This window comes from Rattus norvegicus, chromosome 3, assembly GCF_036323735.1.
Source record: "Rattus norvegicus strain BN/NHsdMcwi chromosome 3, GRCr8, whole genome shotgun sequence".
In the NCBI taxonomy this organism is placed as follows: domain Eukaryota; kingdom Metazoa; phylum Chordata; class Mammalia; order Rodentia; family Muridae; genus Rattus; species Rattus norvegicus.
The window spans coordinates 120152265-120177392 of record NC_086021.1 but is presented as its reverse complement, the minus strand read 5'-3'; the positions used below and the strand labels follow the sequence as shown (position 1 = coordinate 120177392).

The following is a 25128-nucleotide window of genomic DNA, read 5'->3' as shown; positions in this document are numbered from 1 at the left end:
TTTTTCAAAAGGTCAAAAAGGAGTCCTGTTTCTTCCTCCTCACATTCCCCACCGCCGTCCCATCCCTAACTCTCACTGAAACCTTGCTGCACTATTTTTCTTTAGCACTCTGTACACCAAATTCTATCTCTGCTCCCTTTAAAGTTCCCCCATGCTTCTCTCTAATATTTTGACTTCTATATGTATTCAAAATGAAATAAACATATCAGGAGATTCAAAACTAACATCCACACATAAAAGACTTGTCTTTCTGGATCTAGGTGATCTGACTGAGAATGATTGTATCCAGATCCACCCATTGACCTGTGAATTTCATAATTGTATTTTTTTTCGGAGCTGGGGACCGAACCCAGGGCCTTGCGCTTCCTAGGCAAGCGCTCTACCACTGAGCTAAATCCCCAACCCCCATAATTGTATTTTTTAGCAGCTGACTAATACTCCATTGTGTAAAAATGTCACTTTTTTATTATTATACTCATGGTCTGTTTCCATTCCCTGACTGTTGTGAATATTATGTTAACAGATAGTATTTTGAGCTCCTAAGTTGTGGCATTTGTGGAAGATAAGCATTTAAATTATGGATAATATCAATTACTGAAAATGAGCTAACTGACCACTTAAAAGTTACTTGTTAACATTGTCTATGTTGTGGTACGGGAATTAGATATAATAGAGAAGCACATGGAGTCAGAGTGGAATAGGAACCTACCTGCTGCTTTATTTCCCATGGTTTTACATGTCTCTGAAGTGGCCAAAGCTTCACTGCCCTGCTTTTACAATGAACAACAGAGGAGGGAAGCCGGATGTCCTAAGACGTGAATGCTCAGATAATAGCTGTTTGTCTTAAAGATTCTGCGCACGTGATTTGTTTCATATATTGAGTTGCTATGTAATCAGGCATGCCTATATTTGTTTGTTTCTTTCTCTATTTTTGTGTGGAATAGGAAATCAAGGAGAAACTAGATTCCAGTCACAAAAGAGATATGGAAGGCATGGGAGTTCCAGAAATCAAGTATGGGGATTCTGTCTGCTTTGTTCAGCATGTAGCCAGTGGCCTCTGGGTCACCTACAAAGCACAAGATGCCAAGACTTCCCGCCTGGGACCTCTGAAAAGGAAGGTAAAGGGTCCAAAGGTTTTCCAGGGTTTGTTTATTTGTTTGTTTATTTATTTATCCATCTATTTATTTATCTTCTACAGAGGTTGGGAAACAGCTAGGTAGTAGTGATTCTGAGGACCCGGTGAGCATGATTTTGTTTTACCCTTTACTACTCTAAAGAGTGGTTCTGTGACAGATTATACATCATTTCTGTAGTAAATTAGGGTAATTTGGTAGCTCACTGTAACCCCATTTTCATTTTTTAGACTATACTTTGTATGGCAATTCTGCGTGAGAGAGCCGGAGCTTGTCTGAGTCACTCTGAACCCCAATCTCAATGACTCCTAATAGTTCCACTATTTTGGGATTATCCACACCATTGCTCGCTTCATTTAAGTGGATAATGGAATTATTATGCTATTCTCATAAGATAGTGGCTGACTAGACTCTCTGTGGAGAAAATGTAGTTTGCATAACAATGAGGCTACCAACCCTGGTGTGCAGAGAGATGGGAGGTAATGCTCTACACACAGACTCGGGTAGTGCGTCATAGCATGCCGGAGCAGGAAGCTAGCTTGGATACCTGTTGCATCTTTTCCCCACAAACTCAATCTCCACGACAGCAATTCTTTTTTTTATAGGAACTAAAGGATAGATGCCAAAGGTACAATTTTCTTCAGAAAAAAATCTTTCAAAATACAGGTTTGGATAGTCAAAGAGACCTAGAATAAGGTTATAGCAAACACTGTGAACACTAGTCCTGCCATATTGACCTAAAGCAATAATTCAGTGTCTCTGAATGCTAGTTATTATAGGATGTTGGTATCATACTATGTGGTAATAGGAAGGTTTCACCACGCAAGATCCTTTGGATGTGAGCTCTGCTGGTCAGAGCAGAAAGTGTGGACATGAGAGTGAACCCACTTTGAGCCTTGTGTTGGTGCCTGCACAGAGTTGCTGATCTGTAGACTAAAGGAGATCTTAGGTTAGCTACACTATGGTGGAGAGATGGGGTATAGACACAGGTTCAGCAAGTGTTTTTGGGATTTCTACGATCAAGATTCCCAAGTAGAGTCAGCTATAGACACAGCTGAAATTCTACATGCAGGTTCGAATAGGACCTAAGCTGTTTGTGTGTGGGCTATGTGGGCAAGACAGCAAACAGCTGTGATGGAAAACAGTAAAGCAAGATACAAACAGTAGGACAGTCCGAAGGCAAAAACACCGGCAATCGATGTCTCCCGTATCGAGGTGGTCCCGAGAAGACAGTAGGCTTTCAGTTGAGTCCTTATGGGGCCACAGTCTAAGACAGAGAGCCTCACTCTGAGAGTAAGAGGAAAGTGAAAATATCTGCCCAGCCCATCGTCTGGCAGCCTATGCCAGTCCTCTATAGAGTACTGTGGTGTTTTGACAGGCTGTATGGTTTTATGCATTTATTACAGCCATAATAATGCTAGAATAGAATTTCTGAGCTCAAAGATGCTCCTCTAAATGGAAAAGGACTCTGTCTACATGGAATGCTGGACTACATTGTTGATGTAGTGTGCATTTTCCTGCCCACAGACCCATTTAACTGCTAGACCATGTATGTGAATTTGGGAGAGATACCTTCTATGTGATATTCTAATACTTAGCCATTGACAAGCAAAGCATGCTATGTTTCATAAGAACAGGTTAAGTTTTCCCTCTAAAATGTCCAGATCTGTATGAAATTAATAAAACCTAGGAAGGACAACCACATAAAGAAATCAACAAACAGTAGCTCATGTTAAAAGGAATGGCCCCCTTGCAGCATTCAGAGACTGAACCACCAAGCAAAGAACATTCGTGAGCTGGACCTAGACCTCCCCACGCATATGTAGCAGATGTGCAGCTTGATCTTCATGTGGGTCCCAAACAACTGGAGTGGGGGCTAGCCCAGAAGCTGTCACCCATCTGTGGGATATGTTCTCCAGCTGGGCTGCCTGGGCTGCCTCAGTGGGGGAGGATGAGCCTAACCCCCAGAGACTTGATGAGCCAGGATGTGGGGATATCAGGGGCCCCCGCCCTCTCTGAGGAGCAGGGGAAGGGGAGACTGGGAGGGGGCAGTGAACAGGATGTAACGTTAGTAAACAAAATAATAAAAAGGACATTTTATCATATGTAAATAATGATAAGATATGACAAGGAAGCATCCTATTTTGTTAATAAAGGTGCATCAATAAAATGTCAATTAAAAGTGTATGGTACTAAAACTTTAGAGACATTGGGATTCCTATAAAAGATAAAGGCCTTTCCAATAGACTAAGAGCATTGTGTTTTTCTCACTGTTTTCTCTGTATGTAGCATAAATTGCAATAGTTCAATAACCCCTCTTTAAAATATATGTTCAATTTTTCTTAAAAAAAAAAAAAGAGTTGTCCCTTGGTCACCCTAAGTCTAAGGCCCGGGCCTGAAGATCTCCGTCAGTCCTCATTACTTTCTTGTTTGTCTGCCCAGTTTTCATGTTATCTGAACAAACTCTAAGAGTACTGGACATTCAGGATCAGAAAACTGGGAGCAACACAAAGGGTGCTTAGTAGGAAGAGTATTGCTAAAGGGCACATTGTTAACCAGATGCCAGGAAGAGTAATGGTGCTTAAAGGCTGGGGAGTCCACTGGTCAGGCATCCTGTGTTATGCTTAATCACTATGCACACAGAATGTAAAGTTTCTTTTTAAGAAGAGCACAAGCTTTTGCAAGTCTTTATCCTACTTCTTCTGTGAATTCATTATATTAGGCTATAGCCAAAAGAGGAAAAAATGTAAGAAAGAAATTTTCAAATGAAAAGGAAAAAACACTTTGACTTTAAAAATCCTGACACACAGACTGAACTACGGAACCCCACACTGTCCCTCCTCATTTCCACAAGCTGTTGCCGTGCTCGGGAATTTAGAATAGGATTTGACCTTAACTTGCACCAGGGTCAAACCATCCCATTTACCTTCTGAGCATACTTGACCTGGTTAAGAGGAAAAGCTAAGTGAGCTCCAAACGCATCCAGCTTTCCCCTAGATGTCCCATGATGCCCTTGGTGACAGTGAATTTGAATAGCTTCTACTGGCCAAAGATCAGTAATTATTGCCCATATAATAAATAGTTCTTGATCACCTTTTACTTTCTCGGAGTCATTTTAATTTATATGTAAATCACCTGAATCCCCAAACAGCCCGGCAAGATAAACACAGTTGCAAACAGTGAACTGGGAGCAGGGCAGTTAAATAACTCACCCAGAAGTCACTCAGCTGGCGAGGAGCAAAACAGGACTAAAAGAAATGTCACCTGATGATGAGAGTCCGTGCTCTGAAATCATACTCCCACCTCAATCCACGTTCCCTGACCATCTGCTAGTTAACTAACTCATGCAGTTGTCCTTCAGGAGAGAAACCCAAGCCTGATCCCAGGAGAGAGTTTTGTTTTGAATTGTTCTTGCCCAATGTACATCTGGAGAAGACCCTTAACACAGGCACTTCCCCCACCCCACCCTCACCTCCGTTTTCAAGGGTTCATTTTTAAGAGAGAAAAAAAATCTATTATAAAAGTGTGTTTTCCCCTTTCATCCAGGCCTAGGGAATGTATTGTAGCTCACACCATGGTGGCACATAAAATTTCTTTCTCATCAAATTACCAGGTTGTGGGAATAATTCACATGTCAGTAATGGGACATATGGGCAAAATAACTTTGTTAATGTCCCGTTTTCAAAATGGACTCAGGGGAGCTTGGCTCGGGGGGAAAAAATAAGAGGAAAACACTCCAGAGAATGTGGGTGGCTCAACTGTGGAGTAATGTGTAACCTGGCCTTGTTCCCATGCCCTGTGAGTAGGTCATACTCCATCAGGAAGGCCACATGGATGATGGATTAACACTGCAGCGATGCCAGCAGGAAGAGTCCCAGGCTGCTCGCATCATCCGGAACACCACAGCCTTATTCAGCCAGTTTGTCAGGTACTTGGCCCCACCCTTTCCTCTCCCAAACCCACCCACCCATCTCCTTTTGATACCAGAAATGTTTGGGGGGAGGTATTAACCACCATTATTTTTTTTTTTACGATAGAGAGATTGGGACAGAATTTGATCTACCACATAGGTAATCTACCAGTTTTATTCACTACCCAACACGTCTAAGGCCAGGCTAGTTGCTTAGAGTGATGAATAGTTGATGACTAATTAGTGCAAAAATATCTAAGGTCTTGGCAAAACAAAAAGCAAGGTATTAAAAAAAATCACCTTTTGTAATCACAGAATAAAGGGGGACAAATGGATAGAAATGACCCAGATCCTCCCAACTATTTAGAAAAGGTTTCTGTATCACTTGGAATGTTTTCTATTTGCTGTGGAAACCCTGAGTTAGCCAACTGTGGCTGGGGCTGTAACTGGAAAAAAATAGCTGACCTGGCTGATTGGATGGTAAACTGTTTAGCCCCAATATGCTGCCAAAATGGAATTCAGGACTCTTTTAATCAGTTACTGTGAGGAACTGACCTTGCTGTAATCAATATAGTGACCCAAGCCATTCTTCCCTTGTAGGAAAATCTCTTTAAAGCCAAGATGGTATAAGCTACCTTGACATAAATGAGAACTTTTGGAATCATGACTTTTATTTTTCTCGCAGTTAAAACTCTGCAAACTAAAGAGAGTATGAGCTATGGCTAAGCCACTGCTCTAGAGCAGAATAAACTCTTACTTCTCCTTCTAATGATTGTAAAGAGTAGACTGCTAGCTTAGGGGACTGGGAAGAGGTTCCCTCCCTCTTGCTGCCTTAGCCCCTCCTACAAGTTCCTGAAAAGTGTTTCTGGACCAACTCAGCAGCTCCACGAACAAACCTGTTGAACATGTACATTGTCAACTTCGACTTCAGATCAACTGAGTCAGGCATCCAGAGTAAGAGGTAGCAAGTTACATTTGCCTAGGTCAGTGGTTCCTAACCTGTGCGTCATGACCCAATTTGAGGTCCCGTGTCAGATATCCTATATATCAGATATTTACTTAACAATTGTTAACAGCAGCAAAATTACAGTTGTGAAGTAGCAATGGTTTTATGGTGGGGGTCAGCACAACATGAGGAACTGTATTAAAGGGTCATAGCACTAGGAATGTTGAGGACCACACTCCTAGGTGATTCCTGCCTATATGTTCTGAAGTTTGAGAAGCCATTCTTCTGGAGTAGAGCTCTTAACCTTAGCTAAGTGTTAGATTAAATTTGTGGCAGCATCTAACACTAAGATTTCCAGGCTGTGTCTCAATCTAATTTCCTCAAAAGTCTGAAGATCCAGGAACCAGTAGTTAACAAGGTCCAGGCTGTAATCCACGAACCCGGGAAAGTAGAAGGATTTTGAATTCCAGGCCAGCCTGGGCTACATATGAGCTGCTATCTCAACAATAGCAACAAAAAGCCGAGTGTCGTTGAAGCCTCTCTGATGATTCCAACATTCAGTCAAAATTGAGAATCAGCTCAGCAAATTTTCTTCATCCACATGGTCAAAATTAGCTTATTAATGTCAGTGTGCCTAATTTCTGCAAAAGGGAAGAAAGGGGAGTGAGTGGAATTTTATTTTTGTAAATGATACACATGATACTTACAAATGATATTTTTGTAAATGTCTATCACTTTCTACCCCTTCTTTGCATTCATTCCATTGGTTAGAACTTAATCAGGGAGAAAGTTGCATGCAAACGTGTTGTTCATGTGGTCCTGACTAGCATCCAGTCTCTCACCCTTGAAGTGCACCGGTTTCTTATGGGTCCTCCTCCAGATCACAAAAGGTTTGGCCTTAAATTTTCTTTGAAGTCAACAGCTTCAATGCCATATGCAAAAGATTAACTCTGAATGAATGAATCAAAGATCTAGGTATGAGAACTAAAACTGTAAGACATGCATAAATTTTCACTACTTTGGATTGGGACATGGTTTCTTTTTTCTTTTTTTCTTTTTTTTTTTTTTCATCTTTATTAACTTGAGTATATCTTATTTACATTTCGATTGTTATTTCCTTTCCCGGTTTCCGGGCCAACATCCCCCTAACACCTCCCCCTCCCCTTCGATATGGGTGTTCCCCTCCCCACCCTCCCCCCATTACCACCCTCCCCCCAACAATCACGTTCACTGAGGGTTCAGTCTTTGCAGGACCCAGGGCTTCCCCTTCCACTGGTGCTCTTACTAGGTTATTCATTGCTACCTATGAGGTTGGAGCCCAGGGTCAGTCCATGTATAGTCTCTGGGTAGTGGCTTAGTCCCTGGAAGCTCTGGTTGCTTGGCATTGTTGTTCATATGGGGTCTCAAGCCCCTTCAAGCTCTTCCAGTCCTTTCTCTGATTCCTTCAACAGGGGTCCTCTTCTCAGTTCAGTGGTTTAATGATGGCATTTGCCTCTGTATTTGCTGTATTCTGGCTGTGTCTCTCAGGACAGATCTACATCTGGTTCCTGTCAGCCTGCACTTCTTTGCTTCATCCATCTTATCTAGTTTGGTGGCTGTATATGTATGGGCCACATGTGGGGCAGGCTCTGAATGGGTGTTTCCTCTGCCTCTGTTCTAAACTTTGCCTCCCTATTCCCTCCCAAGGGTTTTCTTGTTCCCCTTTTAAAGAAGGAGTGAAGCATTTGCATTTTGGTCATCCTTCTTGAGTTTCATGTGTTCTGTGCATCTAGGGTAATTCGAGTATTTGGGCTAATATCCACTTATCAATGAGTGCATACCATGTGTGTTTTTCTGTGATTGGGTTACCTCACTCAGGATGATATTTTCCATGAGTTTCATAAAGTCATTGTTTTTGATAGCTGAATAGTATTCCATTGTGTAAATGTTCCACATTTTCTGTATCCATTCCTCTGTTGAAGGACATCTGGGTTCCTTCCAGCTTGTGGCTATTATAAATAAGGCTGCTATGAACATAGGGGAGCACGTGTCTTTGTTGTATGTTGGAGCATCTTTTGGGTATATGCCCAGGAGAAGTATAGCTCGGTCCATAGAATGTGAAATGTCCAATTTTCTGAGGAACCTCCAGACTGATTTCCAGAATGGTTGTACCAGTCTGCAATCCCACCAACAATGGAGGAGTGTTCCTCTTTCTCCACATCCTCGCCAGCATCTGCTGTCACCTGAGTTTTTGATCTTAGCCATTCTCACTGGTGTGAGGTGAAATCTCAGGGTTGTTTTGATTTGCATTTCCCTTATGACTAAAGATGTTGAATGTTTCTTTAGGTGTTTCTCAGCCATTCGGCATTCCTTAGCTGTGAATTCTTTGTTTAGCTCTTTATCCCATTTTTAATAGGGTTATTTGTGGACATGGTTTCTTAAATATGATACCAAGGCAAAAACAACAAAGTGATAATAAGTACAATGGACTTTGTTGAAATTTGTAAATGATTTCACTAGAAAGGATGCTATGAAGTAAGCGGAGACGATTCATATAAAGAAAGAAAACGTTGATAATCAGATAGTTGAGAAAGGGTTTGTATCTAGGAAAAAGAACATTAACTTTTGTTGATAAAGTAAAACAACTGATTAAAATAGTCAAACAGTCTGAATAGAAATTTCTTAAAAGAATGCACACAAATGACCAATGAACACGTTAAAACATGTTCAATTTGAATCACTACCAGGAAAATGACAACACAGAATCCATGAAGTATGTGTCTATACCCATGAAGATGCATGTTAATTAAGAAATGTGGGGTAAAATGTGAAGAAACCAGAATCTTCACTGCTAGTTGGAATGTAAAACGTAACAGTCACTTTGGAAGGTAGTCTAGAAGTATCTTTGTAGGTTAAATGTAGAGTTGCTACAGGACCCACCAACTGAGCACCTAGAAGAATGAAAACAAATGATTGAACAAAATGTCCGTAAGTACTCATAGCAGTGCTGTACGCAATAGCTTCCATGTAGAAACAATGCAAATGTTCATCAGTTTACACACAAGTAAATAAGATGTACCATTCCTAGAAAATAGAATAAGGTTAACCAGCATGTACCACAACATAGTATGTTCAAACCCAACAAAGTTGCTTTTGCCTTTTATTCACATTGGCATGATCAAAATTATGTTAAGTGAAAGAAGCCAGTCAGGAAAGACCCACTGTGTGGTTTCATTACATTGACTGAATGGGCAAATCTGTGGACACGGAAAGGAAGGAAATGGTTAATGAGAGCTAGAGGATGACCCACTGGGGGTGGGGAAGAGAGCTAAAGAAAGAGTTAAAAAACTGTTCAGTTTTGTATAACTATGAAGATGCTAAATATCAAGCCACTGAATTATATCCTTTAAATGTGCATTTGTATGAGATATAAATTAATATTTCAATAAAACTGTTATTACATAGTTAATGAGGGTTCCAAGCATGACAATGAGAAAATTACTTTTAAACAGCTTTAATGAGGTACACTTTATCATCAAATTCACCCTCATGAGTATATAATTCAGTGAGATTTAATAGATTTACAGAGTTGTATACAGTGATCACCACGATTAAATTCTAGAATATTTCCATTTCCCTACCATCTCTTATGCCCCTGAAGTTCAGTCTAGTTGCCACCCACAGCCCTGCCTTGGTTTCAACTAAAAAACATTAAATTAGAGAGATTATACTTTGAATCTACCTTTTTACTTGGTATTGTATTTTGTGGATCATTCATGTTGTCTTTTTTAAATTACTGAACACTACCTGAATTCTTGCATTTACATGTATGTATTAAGTGTGCATGTATGTATATGTAGGCTTATCTATAAAGAAATGGATACACATTTTATATTTATCATTTGAACCATGAATTATTTTCATTTTTATCATTTTATCCATAATGCTTCTAGAGATATTAGTGCAGAAGTTTTTAGTTATATGCTTTCATTCCCCCCCCCCCGTGTGCATATGTGTGTGTGTGTGTGTGTGTGTGTGTGTGTGTGTGATGACATGCATCTGCAGGTAAACACTTCTGTATATTCTTCATCCAGTCCAGAAGTCAATGTCAAGTGTCTTCTTCTATTGTCCTTCTCCTTAATTTTGAAGATAGTCTCTTGAACATGGTGGAACTCGCTGATTGGCTAGACAGTCTCTTGAACATGGTGGAACTCGCTGATTGGCTAGACTAGTCTCTGCTCCCACCACCCAGTGTGTGGGTTACCAGCACTCACGTTGATGACTGACTTGTGCATAGGTCTTGGGATCCAAACTCCAGTCCTTTCTCTAGCACAGCAAGCACTTTACATCAAAGCCATCTCCCTGGTTCCATTGTAGCCATTTCTAGGTGTTCATCCCAGTGGCTTTGAGTGAATTTCTTCTGTTGGGCAAATACCCCTATTCTCTGTCATGGCACACTATAACCTTGTGCCAATTAAGTGGCCACCCTCATTCTCTATTCTCCATTCTTGATGTCTATGTATTCCACTATTCTAAGGACTTCATATGAGTAAAATTATATAATATTAGCCCTTCTGTGCATAGTTTATTTCACATAGCAAAAGGACTTTAATGTTTGATTCATCCATCAGAATTTCATTCCTTTTCAAAGATGAGCATTCCATTGAATGTATAGTCCATATTTTGTTTGACCATTCAACCATCAATTGAAATTTGAGTACATCTACTGTTTTGTTGTTGTTTGTTTTTGTTGTTGACCTTTCTCTCCTTCTGTGTCTATCTGTCCCTCTCTGTCTGTCTGTCTGTCTGTCTGTCTGTCTCTGTCCACCTTTGTCTCTCTGTCTCTCTGTCTCTGTCTCTCTGTGTCTCTGTTTCTTTCTCTGTCTCCATGTCTATGTCTCTGTGTCTATGCCTCTCTCTGTCTCTCTGTCTCCGTGTGTCTCTCTTTCTCTCTCTCTCTCTCTCTCTCTCTCTCTCTCTCTCTCTCTCTCTCTCTTTCTCTCTCGATTTGCTGGTGACTGATGTCAGGGCCTTATACATGCCAGGCAAAGGCTTTGTCACCTGAATTATAACCCCAGACCTGTTGACTTACACAGAGACAACATCTTTATGTATTGACCATGATGACCTTGAACTCTTGATCCTCCTGCCTCAGCCTCCAGAGTAGTAAAATTTCAAGCATGCATTGACATGTAGGACATGCCTAACTTAAAAAACTGAAAACAACTGTTTCCCAAGGGGTTTATAACATTTATATTTCCCTCAAAATGAATGAAGTTCCATTCTTCCTGCCACCTTGCCTGTATTTGAGCTATCTGATTTTTGATTGTAGCCATTATGTAGATGAAGTGGAATGGTGTGGATTTGCATTTCCAAAATGAATAATGGTATCAAATATCTGTTCGTGTATTTCCTGGCCATTCATACATCTTCTTTGGTGCAGTGTAATCAAATGCATTTGCCTCTTAAAAATTGAGTCATTTGTCTTCTAATTGAGATTTCTGAGTTCACTGAACCTGCTAGTACAAGTCATTTAACAAATTTATGATTTACAAGTATTGTATCCTAATCTGTGTTTTCTCTTCTCGTTTTCTTTTAATTTTTTAAGGTTTATTTTATGTACATAAATGATTTGTCTACATGTACATCTGTGCACCATGTACATACCTGGTACCTGTGAAGGTCAAAGAGAACTTTGAATCCTCTGGGACAGATAAATATAAACTGCCATATGGGTGCTAGGAAACAAACCTGGGTACTCTGGAACAACCCCACCCCCATGTTCTTACCCATTGAGCCATCTCTCCCAACTTTCTTCTCATTTTCTTAATGGTGGCTGCAGATATGCCTTGGTGGATGGGTGCCTTCTATACAAGTATAAGGGCCTAAGTTCACATTCTAGCCTTGTAAAATCTGATCATTGCAGTGTATGACTGTAAACCTAAGATAATAGTGTGGGGAGAGGGTGAAGAAATAGGTGGGCCCTGGGGACTTTCTGGCAAGCCAGTCTAGCCAGAACTGATTATATGAAAGGCCCTGTCTCAGTAAATAAGAGAAGAGTGATTGATAAAAAAAAATCCCAACGTCAGCCTCTTGACTCCACACATTTCTGCACAAGCGAACTCTCTCTGTGTCTCAGTCTCTCTCTGTCTCACACACACACACACACACACACACACACACACACACACACTGAGAGAGAGAGAGAGAGAGAGAGAGAGAGAGAGAGAGACTGAGGAAGAGGGATTGAGAGAAAGGGAAAGAAAGATCAAATAACCACAAATGCAAGAGTTTACTATAGGTCTCTTCATTATTTAATTGATCCATATACATAATATTATTCTAAAATGATTTATTAAACATACTATAGTATTGAAATCATGTAACATGGATCCTTCAATTTTATAACTCATTTAAAGTAATTTTTATATTCTGCTTTTGTATGTGAAGTTTAGGATGAATTTGTCAAGTTCTGGAAAAAAATTCAATTTATAAAACCCTTCTGGGACATGTCTAGAAACTGCAGTTAATCTGTGGATTAGCTTTGGAAGGTTTGTTCCCATAGTAATGCTTAGCAGTGCACAAATGCGACTGCCTCTCCATTCACATATTCTCCAGTTGTCTTGGAAAAACAGCTGAGGTTGTCAGTGTGTGTAGCATCTTGTATTGCTTTTGTGCAACTTATTCCTAGGCATTTATGTCTTTTTAATTCTTTTGGAGGTGAAATTTGTATTTTAAATTTCAGTTCGGATTATTCATTACTCTTTATAGACATATATCATTATTAAAATGTTAATCCTGTATCCAGAACAGCATTGATATTGTTTTTTAATTCTAGGGGCTTTGTTATAATGTAGATTTTTGAGAGTTTTCTACCTACAAGATCTGGTCATCTATGAATAAAGAGAGTCTTCAGTAGGAATATACTTTATTTGGCCTCCAAACCCCAAAGCTTGTGCTGGTTGGAACATCCAGTACAGTATGTAATGATGATGAAGTGAGCATATATTCTTGTTTTATTTCAAATCTTAGGAAGAAAACATCAAGGTATTTGCTGTTTTGTTGTTTTCCTTTGTTTTTGTTTTTTAATCACTAAGCTCAGTATCTTCTGTAGGGTCTTTGTAAATGTCTTTTACCAAGCTATCTGTTTCTAGAAACTCATTGTATTTTTGTCTTGAATGGGTATTAGATTTTTGTCAAATACTCTTTCTTTGCCCTGCATTCTAATCCTTTGCTGATAAGATTTACGGTTTTAAGTGATTGAGAATAAGGTATTGACATTTCTGTTACAGAATTTGTCTCCACACTCAGGCTGTTTGTCTTGCTTCATGTGTTCTGATCGTTGCTGTCAAGTGCTCATTTTTATTATGTGTACATTGTCTTGAGAAGTTGGCTCTATTGAGATGATAGATTGTCTTCTCTACAAATGCTCCTCACTCATCTTTGTGGAGCCCCTCGGGGTCACAGCTATGGTTGAGGCACTGACCGCTTTCTCACACCCAGGCTTTTACCTCCTCTCTGGCTTTCATGCTCAGCTATGTGTCCTGGACATTGCAATTACTGGATTGTTTTTTCTTCAGATCGAGTCTGACCATTGTTCTTTTTATCAGTGTGCTTAATGCACTTACATTTAATTATGTTGATCTTTATATTTATGATTGTGATTTGTCTGTTTTTCACTTAACCATTTTGTTCCATCTTTTACTGCCTTCTTTGGGGTTAAATATATATTTCTAATATACTGTTCAGCTTTGGAGAACTCTTATTTTTGTCTTTAGTGTGTTTTTCTCAGTAATACCAATGTGTATTGAACTTGAAATAACCTATTTCAAATTCATACTAACGTAAGTAAAGCAGCCTCATTCTAATATTGTTCTATTTTTCTCCCTCCTCCGTTGTGGTAACATTGCCATGGTGATATCTCTGAGTGTTAGAAGCCTAGCAGCACAACTTTATAATGATTGTCTTACAGAACGGTTTCTTGAATCAATTAGAAGACCAAAACCAGAACATTACATTTAAATCCTTGTTTTATTATAATGCCTTCCCACCTGTCTCCCTAATTCTTCATGTTATCTTTACCTTCTGTTTGGAGTCATTAACTTCATCCTGGGTGCTTCCTTTAGCATTTCCGGTCTAAGAACATTCACCGATGGATCTATGTTTGGCTGCAAATTACACTGGATATTTAAGCAGTTGACAGTTCAGTCTTGGAGTTGACTTTGTATCTTCCTGAGGCCCCACATTCACCCAGACACAAATAAATAACATGGACCGGGCTAGCTCTTGCTCTTGACCTGCCCTTCTCCATTGGAAGTCTTTGTCCTGAAAAGCATCCCTAATCTAAAAGTCAATAGCCTCCTACTGTTCTTACCAAGGTTTGTGTATTTAAAAAATTAAACACTTCCAGGTAGATAGATAGATAGATAGATAGATAGATAGATAGATAGATAGATGATAGACCCTTCGCCCCAACAGAGCTCTTACTTTCTCAGCCACCACAGTATCTTTTAGAAGAAAGAACTAATGTCAAATAAAGCCATGCAGCAGAGGTACCAACACTGCAACAGCTAGGAAATGAAAGAGAAAAGGAATTTGGAAGGAGGCTCTTGTCTCCATCCCTTCTGAGAAGCCAACAGTACATATGCAGCAGCTGTGGAATAGGGACACAGCAAAAGAGTAGTGAGGAAGGAAAGTTAAAATTCCTTCAGGTTTTTTCTTTCCCCTTCGTACAATGGCTAGGAACTGTGAGGGAGGACAGATGAACGGTGTGATAGATAGAGACTCCCAGACATATGCATTAGGGGAAGCTATTGACAGTGGTCCCTTGAGTTTAGCATCAAGGAACAGAAGCCAAGATAGGTAGACCCTGGAACTGAGAGGGATAATGCTGAGAGCCAGAGAGAGGGGACATGTGCAGAGAGAATCCAGGGGGAGCAAGATCCAAAGGTGGAAAACAGATCCACAGAGTAAAGTGACATTAACACTCAGAAGACAGAAAGCAAGCACGTGCACATATGCAAATTCAAAACTATATACAGATGCATCTGAAGACGCTTGGAGAGAGGAAGTGCATAGGAAAGAGAGAAGGCAATGGAAATGAAGAGACAGCCCCTTGCCTCCCCCAACCTTGTGACTTATCTTTTCTGTGAAGGTGGCATAGTTTGAAATAACAGTATTGTAGATTAGTACCTTTGTTATGTTTCCAAGTGTGCTTATTAAGAGAGGAAGTGTGACAGACAGATGGGGTGAATGAAGGGAACCATATGTTCCAGATAGAAACCAACCATCATCCTGATGACCACAGTTGACATTCCCTCTTTAGATTATACAGAAATCATCATTAGACACTCCGTAAAGGCCTGTTTGGTGCTGAGTGCTAAGCATAGCAATGCAATAAACTGTAAGTTGCTTGAAAATAAATGTGCCAAAAGGAATCATGTCTCCTTGTTTATGAAAGAGCTGTAAATGAATACAAATATTGTCTCCTGCTGCGGAGTTGCTGGGCAAATTTCAGCTTGTGGTTGTTGGTGCAATGACTACCTCAGCAAGCAGCTCACTGTGCCCAGCGTGGGGTTGAAGGGAGTGAGGACCCAGTAGACCTTAGTCATGGCCCTGCTAGTGCCTGGTAACTGAGCAATGTCATCTCATGGCTTTTTAGTGGAAACAATCGCACAGCTGCCCCTGTGGCCTTGCCAATAGAAGAGGTCCTACAGACCCTACAAGACTTGATAGCCTACTTCCAACCACCAGAGGAGGACATGCAACATGAAGACAAACAGAATAAGCTCCGCTCTCTAAAAAACAGACAGAATCTTTTCAAGGAAGAGGTAAATCCAGAGAGAGAGAGAGAGAGAGAGAGAGAGAGAGAGAGAGACCAATTGATTGATTGATTGGTTGGTTCATTGGTTCATTGGTTTATTTTCCTTGCATTCAGAGATGAAATATCCTTATGACTGCAGCTTAGCCTTGTCTATAGGTATACACACATTTATGAGCAGACTTGAGAAAAAGAAGCTTCCAGAAGCTAGAAAGAAAAGGATGTACTGGGGCTTGGTATTCCTGACAACCACCACTGGTATATTAGTGATGGTTGGCACAGTCAAACTGTTTAGGATTTAATGCTTCATTGCAATCTGTGTAAAGAGTCCACATACAATAAATCAGCTTGTTATTACATGCTGTTGGTTGTGATCCACAAATTCTGGGATACGTCAGAATTACCTAGGAAACCAGATTGAAAAATGTAAATGCTTATATTCACCCACAACAGAAGGGTCTGGAAAACAGGTTTGAAGGATACACATGACAGTGAACATCTGAGTCTTTGGAGCAGGGAGTGAATATGAGGGAAATATTAAATAATGTGGTGTCCTAAGACTCAGGCCATTCTGACTCTATTCCTGACTGCAGATGACCTTAGACAAGTGAGAGCCTTCTCTGAACTTGAGCATGATGATCTGGTGCTATTAGGCTGTGGGGAACTTCTCCAGCACTCTATACCTGGAGGTTCATCCAAATTTACTGCTATGGGATGTTCAGTCTTCATATATAAGTAAACCAGAGCCTAGAAGCCTTCTGCAGAACTACAGACTACTGAATGGACGTTCACCATCTCCTTCTAGGCACAGATGTTTTCATGGGGTGGCTTCCTCTTGTAAAAAATGCCCAAAAGGGGTTGAAGTTTCTCTTCAGGTTTTGTTGACTCTGAACTCTACCTAGGGGTAGGATAGTGAATATGATTGTCTGGTGGCAATACATGAATTTTTTTTAATTGAAAATATTTTTTCATACAATTTTTTCTCATCATAGTTACCACTCCCCCCAACTCCTAGATCCTTTCCCCCAAATCCAGCCCCCCAAACAAAAGGGAAACTAAAAATTAAAAATTAAAAAAAAGCAGAACAGGACAAACTAAACAAACAGGAAAAAGAGACACACATACACACACACATACAACACACACACACACACACACACATACATACACACACATACAATACACACACAATACATACACAACACACACACATACACACATACAATACACACACAATACATACACATACAACACATACACACACACACACACACTTCTGGGGGGTTGGGGCTAGAGAATGCCAGGAAATGCAAACAGATGCGGAGACAAACAGAAGTCCCATTAAAAAAAACCAACCACAAAATCAAAAATCATAGTATGAATGAGACTTCTTAAATTTGAGGTTTAGGCATAAAAGTAGGTGCTATCGCCAGGGCAGTTGTGACTGAGTCACAATCATTTCCCATCAGACAGAAGGAAAGTGTGTGTCTCTCTCATTTACACTCCATCTTCCTTGCTGTGTCCTTGGACTGAGTTAAACGCAGCACATGGGGACAAACCTGTCACAAGACACTGCTGACTCATTCCACAAATAGATGTTATTTAAGTCTATGAGGCATAAAAAATGTGTATTTTGTTTTTAAGAAGAAAAAACTCCACTGGCACCATGGAAATCTGTTGGCGTCTAAGAACTGTTAGTTTTAGGAGGTGATGGATATGGGAGGAGAAAGAGCTAAGGGATCCATCAGGAAGGCTGAGCTCTTCCTCATCTCTCCTTCTCAGGGGATGCTGGCCCTTGTATTGAACTGCATCGATCGATTAAACATCTACAACAGTGTAGCACACTTTGCAGGGATCATCAGGGAAGAGAACGGCATGGCCTGGAAAGAGATTCTGAACCTGCTATACAAATTACTAGGTGAGTTCTCCTGCAGTGCCTATCACCAGGTAAGATGTGCAAGGCTCTATGGGATGTTGACTTGAAACTTGGGAGTCTTTGGAAGCTGTTAAATATTCTACCCTAACCTGGCCAATCATTGTTAACTAGTAGCTTACTGTACTTTGCAAATTAGGTCATCAGCCGTGGTGTACATAGCAGAATTCCATGGGAGGGCGTAAGTGATAGATTTAATTCTCCTTAATGTAGGGATGCGCCTGTGTCTCAGGACCGGACAGGGTAAGATTGCCAATTCAGGACCTTTTAGGAACTAAGCTTGTCAATCATTCGACAGCTTTCCAAGCTCCTGCCCCATCATTCTGCCCTTTAACCTGTGTGATGATTTTTTTTTTCCGGTTTCAGCTGCTCTCATTCGTGGAAACAGAAACAACTGTGCTCAATTCTCCAATAACCTTGATTGGTTAATTAGTAAGTTGGACAGATTAGAATCTTCCTCAGGTAAGAATTAACAACAGCAGTGACAAAACAAAACAAAAACCAAACAAAATAACAAAACAAAAAACAAACAAACAAAAAACCACCTTTAACTGGAGAAGATCAATTTTTTCCCTTTTGTAGAAATAAAAACAGAATTGAATATTTTCCATTTGGTGACCGAAAATCCTCAACTTAACAAAAATAAAATAAAATAAAATAAAATAAAATAAAGTTGGAAGCCTCCTGGCAAGACTAGGCCTTTATTTAACAGACTCTAACTTGGACTTCTGTAAATCCTTCCTCTTTTGTTTAACTTTTCACTCAGTGCTTTTGGCTTCACTCTATGGCCCTCCACACACAGTAATACTGGCCTCCTCCTGCTCTCCCATTTTCTGGGTACTTGGCATGATCCCCTAGTAGCTTAGTAGAATGAAAGAATGACTTTTTAATTTAAGAGTAAATAATCCTCACTTACCTACTCCTCAAATATCACATCTATGGACCCTCCTGATGACTCTCAGAAAACATGAGCATTATAGTCATAGGTAAATAATGATCCCACAAGGCTGAGAAATTTGCGTCTTCTAAAATGAGTGCACACGGCAGGTGTGTGGGTCCTCTGGGAAGCTGCAGGGTTTTGATGCTTTTCTTACATTCTAGAGGTGGCAGGTGCTTGAGGAAAGCAGCCAAGAGACAGTCCCCCAAGGACCTCTGTCCTGCTCACATCATTTTAAGTGTTCCTTTTCTCCAGTGCCGCCTTTTGTTGGTGAAATTATATTTCAGGACGAGTTAAGAATACCTTGATTGAATAAAACAGAATCAAGGAACTTTTAAAAATAAAACCAGTGAGGCTCTTGGCCAACGACTTCCCTTGGGTTCTCATCGTGATTTTAATATTGTATGTGCCATGCTACAGAAATATTAGCTTACCTTAGGCCCCAAGTCTTGACATAGAAAACCATCCACCGTGCCAATGGGGTCCAACAGTCTCTGTTTCTCAAGCTCAAACTTTATTGCTACACTAAGACATTGGAAATAACAACTAATCCCAGTTCTTAAGGGGAAAAAAGACACTTACCTGGGGACAAAGCCAGAATCTTTCTAAGCTACTGGCATGGTCTTTAGAAACTGTAGTAAGTTGGGCAGCTGCTTATCTGTATTTAAATAAAGTACTGTCTGATTTGGTGAATTTAAGAATTCTACTTTATAGGCACTTTACTCTATTTTATAAAGATCATGCTACTGTCCAGGAAAGGATGGATTAAGTTAGTTTTGAAGTAAACTCACCTCTAAATCGAAGGGCCCCTGAAATCTACCAGGAATGACTACATCTCTCTTCTGCATGGGAAGATTTAGTAGAGTCAATGTGCTGTGGCATCTGGCCCGGGAGGATGCTCCCTTTACATTTGTTTTTGGCCAGTTCTGCCACTTGCTGGATGGGCAAATAATTGCCATACCATTCGTGCAGGTATCTTGGAGGTCTTGCACTGCATCTTGATTGAAAGCCCAGAAGCCTTAAACCTAATAGCAGAGGGCCACATCAAGTCCATCATCTCCCTACTGGATAAGCACGGGCGGAATCACAAGGTGGGTATGGAAGAGAGGCCACTCCCATTGGTTTATTTTCTTGCCTTTTCTTTCCCTCACACTAATACCCATTCTAGCTGGAAGAGTGATGCATAGTCTCTTGATTGACTTTTGCAAAAGCTTTGGGAAACTGGGATTCTGAAAATCTATAGATACAGTCCAAGATAGACAGCCTTACTGGATCTTAGGTGAGAGTTTCCACAGCTCCCTAAGTACATCCTGTCATTATTAGACTTTAGCATACACCTTACTGTGGGGCTCTCACTCTAGGACCTATGAGCTTACCAGTGTGGGATCTCATTGTCCAGCTATGCTTTCACAGATTAGAGGGGGTAAAGCTGAGTCCCTTGCTCTCGCCTACCATTATTTGGTAGGAAGGGAACTATATTTTGGGATGTGTCTCAGTCCAGGAAAAGGAGCTCATGCAGCACTGACTGCACGATATGCAATGGCCTGAGGAAGCAGAAAAGCTATGGCCCTTAATATCTGTGAAATTGCTTGGCAAAGAAGAAAAATATGTGGGGTCTGTAATTGCTTTCTTGAACATGGTAAATCAAAAACAAGCATGAGGCTTGAGCTTAGTACAACTCCTATACATTCCAACATATTCCTCCCTGTCTGCAAAATGTAGTCAGAATTATTGATAGGCACATAAGTAACAAATGGCTTGGGCTGCCGTCTAGCACTGAAGACAGAGAAGCCATATAAAGGAGGGTTGCCCTGGTTTCATTACCTTAGAGCCTGCTACAGTGATTCCAAATGAAGCACTTTAAAAATAGCCAGCTTCCTTCCAACTTCCTACATCCAAAAGGCATCAATTGGATGGCATTTAATGACAACTTGACAAATATTCTGCCCATTCCACAATTGAGAAAACAGAGGCCTGGGAAGCCAAGGTAGTGGGAGCACTATTCCTGAGACTAGACAGAAAAACACTGTTTTAAAACAAAGTCTCACCAAGCATACCCTACATTTGATAGATTTGATAGATGGGTGTGACTGCAGACTTTATTTTTAAAGAAAAGTGTAGGCTTAAAGTATCACTAGTGTCTTGAGGGTAGTTTTGTAAAGACCTGAATGTAGACCAGACTATTCTTACATTTCATTTTTGCTTAGAAAAAGTCAATGATGTCTCCCTCTATCCATCCTTCTGTGCTTTCTGTAGCCCCAACATTTGAAAGTTTTCTATAAAGACAGTGACTAACAATACATAGAATTGTAGAGTCTCAGGGAACCTAAGCAGTTATCTTTGGAGGATGATGTGATAAAGGCGGGGACAAATAGCATTTCTTTTGCACTCATGGAGTGTCAGGACCACTTTCTATGTCCACATACATCTACTCTTTATCTTAGCCATGCCCCTCTGAGGTGATAGTATTATCATTTCCACTTGGCAGAGGCAGAAAGTTCAAAGCATGCTAGAACTAAATGCTTTCATTTCCTGCCAGTAACTCAAGCTCAAGTTGTGAACATTGGCTTCATAGCCTAAGTGTTCTGGGAGGAGATTAATTTTTGTTTTTAGAATTACCTAAATACAAGACTCTTTAAAGTGCAATTAGACACTATAGGCTAACACTGAAGCTTGAGGGACCCATCACTCTTGAACGTGTCCTTTAAAGAGTTTCTGTATAGAGTGGGAGCTGAGAATCCATTCTTGTCCCATCACACCACCTGCCATTTGCTTAGAATCTAGACTGTGTACGAGTAGAGCACGGGTTTCATGCCCACTTCCTTCCTATCCTTTTTACGTTGTTCGCTGAGTCTCTGTGGAGAAAGCATTGCTTCTTATTTGAATCTGAGATCAAAAGTCATAGGGGAGGAACACAATCTTGGTGAAAACGAGAAAGATGCGTCATAGGATCCTCTCCATCCGTTTTGAATGCACTCTTCCTGTTGACCTCCCAGGGACTTTATTCTTGTAGAGCCTCAGCCCCTCCTCACTTCCAACATTTCCAGGAGCTATCGACATTCTTCTCTTGTCAATTAAAAAGCAACATTAAAACTTTTAGTTCACTCTTCAAAGCTTCATTTAAGTGCCACTCCTTCAAAATCCCAGCTGTAATTGATCTCACCACTTCTACTCTTACACAACTTTTTTATAACAACTGTCTGAATTTTCATTTCACTCTGGTTATTTCTCACAGACTATTTCCCTGGCCCATTGTAAGTTACCTCATGATAAATACTGTTTGTGAACACTACAGGATCAAGATAATATGTCTAATAATACAGACGTCCATGTATGCTTGTCACATGTTTAATAAACAAAATTACTAAGTGAACAGGCCCCTAATCGGCCTCTGTCTCACCTTGAATTTATGAGAGGCTGCACGCATGGCTTATATTACAGAACAAAAGGGAAATCGGCGGGGAGAAACATTGTCACTAGCACTGATTTGTTTGACAAAAAGTATAATTGCTAAAAATTATAGCATTTATCCTATATTTTCCCTCAGAGCTTGCAGTTATTAGTAACATCATAATGATGCACTTGTCTACTTGCTTCCCTAATGACTTGCCTCAAACTTGTCACAGATAAATATTTTTATTATCATTTTCATTTCATAATAATTTTGAGTCACTTGTGAGAAAAATATATGGTAAAATAGTAATCTCATTGGTCCCTGGAAAGAATGAATCAGAATCAAAAGTTTAGTTTACACAGAATGTAAGTAAACAAATCATTAACTCCCACACCGTTGCTCCATAGCTCCTACAGTCAGTTGTTTCCTGGCAGCTACTACAGCAGAGAATGACTCCCAACCACTCAGCTCTCATCCTCAGGGAGAAAAATATGATCCCAGGGAGCAGGAAGTGCTGCTTTTTTTTTTCAAATATGCAACTTGACCCAGAGATCGCAAGCTAGAAATAGTTTGAGTTTTACAGTGAATGTGCTTTACACATAAAGACTAGTGACAATACAGCATCCGAATGTGTTGTGTTGACGTGTAGTGTGAACTTTTTTCTTTAAAGTAGGATCCCCATGTGAGTGTGTATTTCCCATATAGAGTGAAGGAGAGAAGGGTCATTGGATGGCTAATGGACAAAATGTGGTATCAGTGATAAAAATGATTATAATGTTAAAAGTGTTCCAGTGATTAGAGAAGCTGAAGTCTAAGACAAGCCTGCATTCAGTGACTCAGCATACAGCCCATCAGTCGCAGGGCTCCATCCTGTGTCTATTCAGAGACACAAGCTCTCTTGGGGGCTTTGCTAGACACCATGTACTCACAAATCTAGACATCGCCGGAATATCTTTTAACATCAAGGCTTCGCTTTAGAGTTGGGGTAGGGGATACTATGACATAGTAAAACATCCATTTTATAAAACTTAATGGGTGCTGATTAAAATAAAAAAGAGCAGGGGAAATCTGTGCATCTTTGTTTCTGGTAAGCTCCCAAGTGATGTCAGTGCTGCCGGCCCAAGAATCTGAGAATGGTGTTCTGGGTGCTGTTAATTCTGAATTGGATCTGTAGGCAGAGGGAAGGAGAACAGGGATCAATGAGAAAAGAGTTTGAGGAATGTCATTCATCGACCCAACTGTTCTTAAGCTGAACTATAAGTTATATGACAACCCATACACCTACAAAGTAGACCTCCTGTCAGCTCAGGAAAACAAAGATGCAGAGTCTGAGGGACACTCAGCAGAACCTACCTCGCCATGCAAGCTTCCTAGGGCTGCTGAGAAATTAGCAAGCACAGATGTTCTCTAGGCAAGATCCCTGTGAGTTCTTGTGGTGCAGTCCCGTGTACACCCTCTTCTCACCGAAGAGAACCCATTTAAATACTCTTAGAAAGAAGTACGTCCCTATTCCCCAGTAATACATGAAGAAATGCCATCTAAAAGTCTAAACATTGCCAAGTGAGCATCTTTATGGAGTCACCAGTTTATAGATGAGGCATTGATCTATCAGGCTGTACGTTTCATGCTGTCTTTATTTCACTTTGCTTTTCTCATTGTATATGAATTAAGCTCAGCTTTTGCTCTGGCTACCGCAGCAAGGTCTCCACAGCTATCACTCCAAGGAAAACAGATGAAAGTGTATGATAGACCAGATGGAAAGTATTTAATTTTCTGGTCATCCATGGCTCTTTGCTTAGAGTGAGAAATCACCCTCCGCATTTCAAATCTCCACAGCCAATATCTGTCATGAAATGGTAATGGTATGAGTGCCCTGGAAAGCTGCTTTGGGGCTTCCTTTTCTGTTTGTCCCATAAATGTGCTCTGTATTTGTCTAGAATGAAATTGACACTCAGGGAGTCAGGTGGAAAATTGGTTTGTGAGAATTATGGACACAAATGCTATCAACGATCTTAAGGTATCCGATCTCACCAAGTGCTGAGTCTTCTGTGGCCACTTGGAAAGATTGAAATGTATTTGCCCACTTCCCTGTCACTGTGGCCAGACAGCCACAATGTGGCTGCTATTTATCAGCTATTTGCACATTCCTCCCTGTAGAGGAGATAGGAGTAGTGCCTGCCCCAGCACTGTTTGCTCTGCCAGGGTACAAACACAAAATCTGAATGTAAGGGGATGCATCAGAATGAGATAGGGCAGGGCTGATGACAGCATGGAGGAGGAGTGGAGGTAGAGGGCCATTTCCACTTACGAGGCAGCTGGAAATAGCCACAGGGGCTTGGTGTCAAGTCTCTCAGATTTATGAATCTCATAGGCTCTTGCAGATTTGCTGTCCTCCCAGGCGGAAGGAAGAGAGTAGGTAGAACACTTTGAACATTGGTTTCCAGGAATATATGAATCGTCATGTACTCTGATGATATCACAGTAAGATATCCAAGAACAGGGGACTACACTGATGCGTGGAGTTCCGAATCCTGCTGCATTCCAGATCCTAAGCAAATGGGCCCTGAATGTTCATCACCCCCAAAACCTGAGCACCTTACTAACCCTCGGTGCAAAGCACATGGGCCGGCTAAGTGTGAAGTTGGATGGCCAGCCCTGTGGAAAGGATTTGATTTAATGACTGGGCAAGTGAGTTGTGACTGGACTTGGTGCCTTAGGAATTTCGCCATACCCTAGTCCTAATCCTGGCTGGACAGTTTATCTCCATAGTCTAAGTTGTGACTCTAATAGAATTTGACCACAGATGGCAAGCATAGTCTGGAGAGACGGAGTAAAAGAGTGAGGTGATGGGTCTAGAAGAATTCTGAGCCTCATTTTCCAAGCAGTAGCAGCAGCCTCTTTAGCATCGGTCTCTCCTACTGAGTAAGGCTCTCATAGCTCTAGGCTAGTTTTCCATATACCCATCACTTATTCATACCCTACATGACACTTACTTTTCTATGTAGTGATGATAAGTTTCTGTACATTGTACGCTTCCCCTTGGAGCTCAGGTTTAGAGCTGGTTATGTCCTCCTGC

General features: G+C 40.6%; 1 protein-coding gene across 14 annotated transcripts in view; it reads left to right on the top strand.

Annotated features, from left to right (window-relative positions):
- Ryr3 (ryanodine receptor 3) overlaps positions 1–25128 on the top strand; it is a 547337-nt gene that overhangs the window by 256073 nt on the left and 266136 nt on the right. For 13 of the 14 annotated variants that reach the window (XR_010064867.1, XR_010064868.1, XM_063284953.1 and 10 more), the window contains 6 exons: positions 945–1118; positions 4940–5061; positions 15630–15798; positions 17571–17706; positions 18088–18183; positions 19631–19749. Coding sequence is in view for 12 of the 14 variants with exons in the window: in XM_063284953.1 (XP_063141023.1) it covers positions 945–1118; positions 4940–5061; positions 15630–15798; positions 17571–17706; positions 18088–18183; positions 19631–19749 (816 nt within the window). In the remaining 2 variants the exon portion in view is untranslated. Of the gene's footprint in view, positions 1–944; positions 1119–4939; positions 5062–15629; positions 15799–17570; positions 17707–18087; positions 18184–19630; positions 19750–19821; positions 24741–25128 lie in introns of those variants that run through there. The other variant, XM_063284956.1, reaches the window with a different exon arrangement.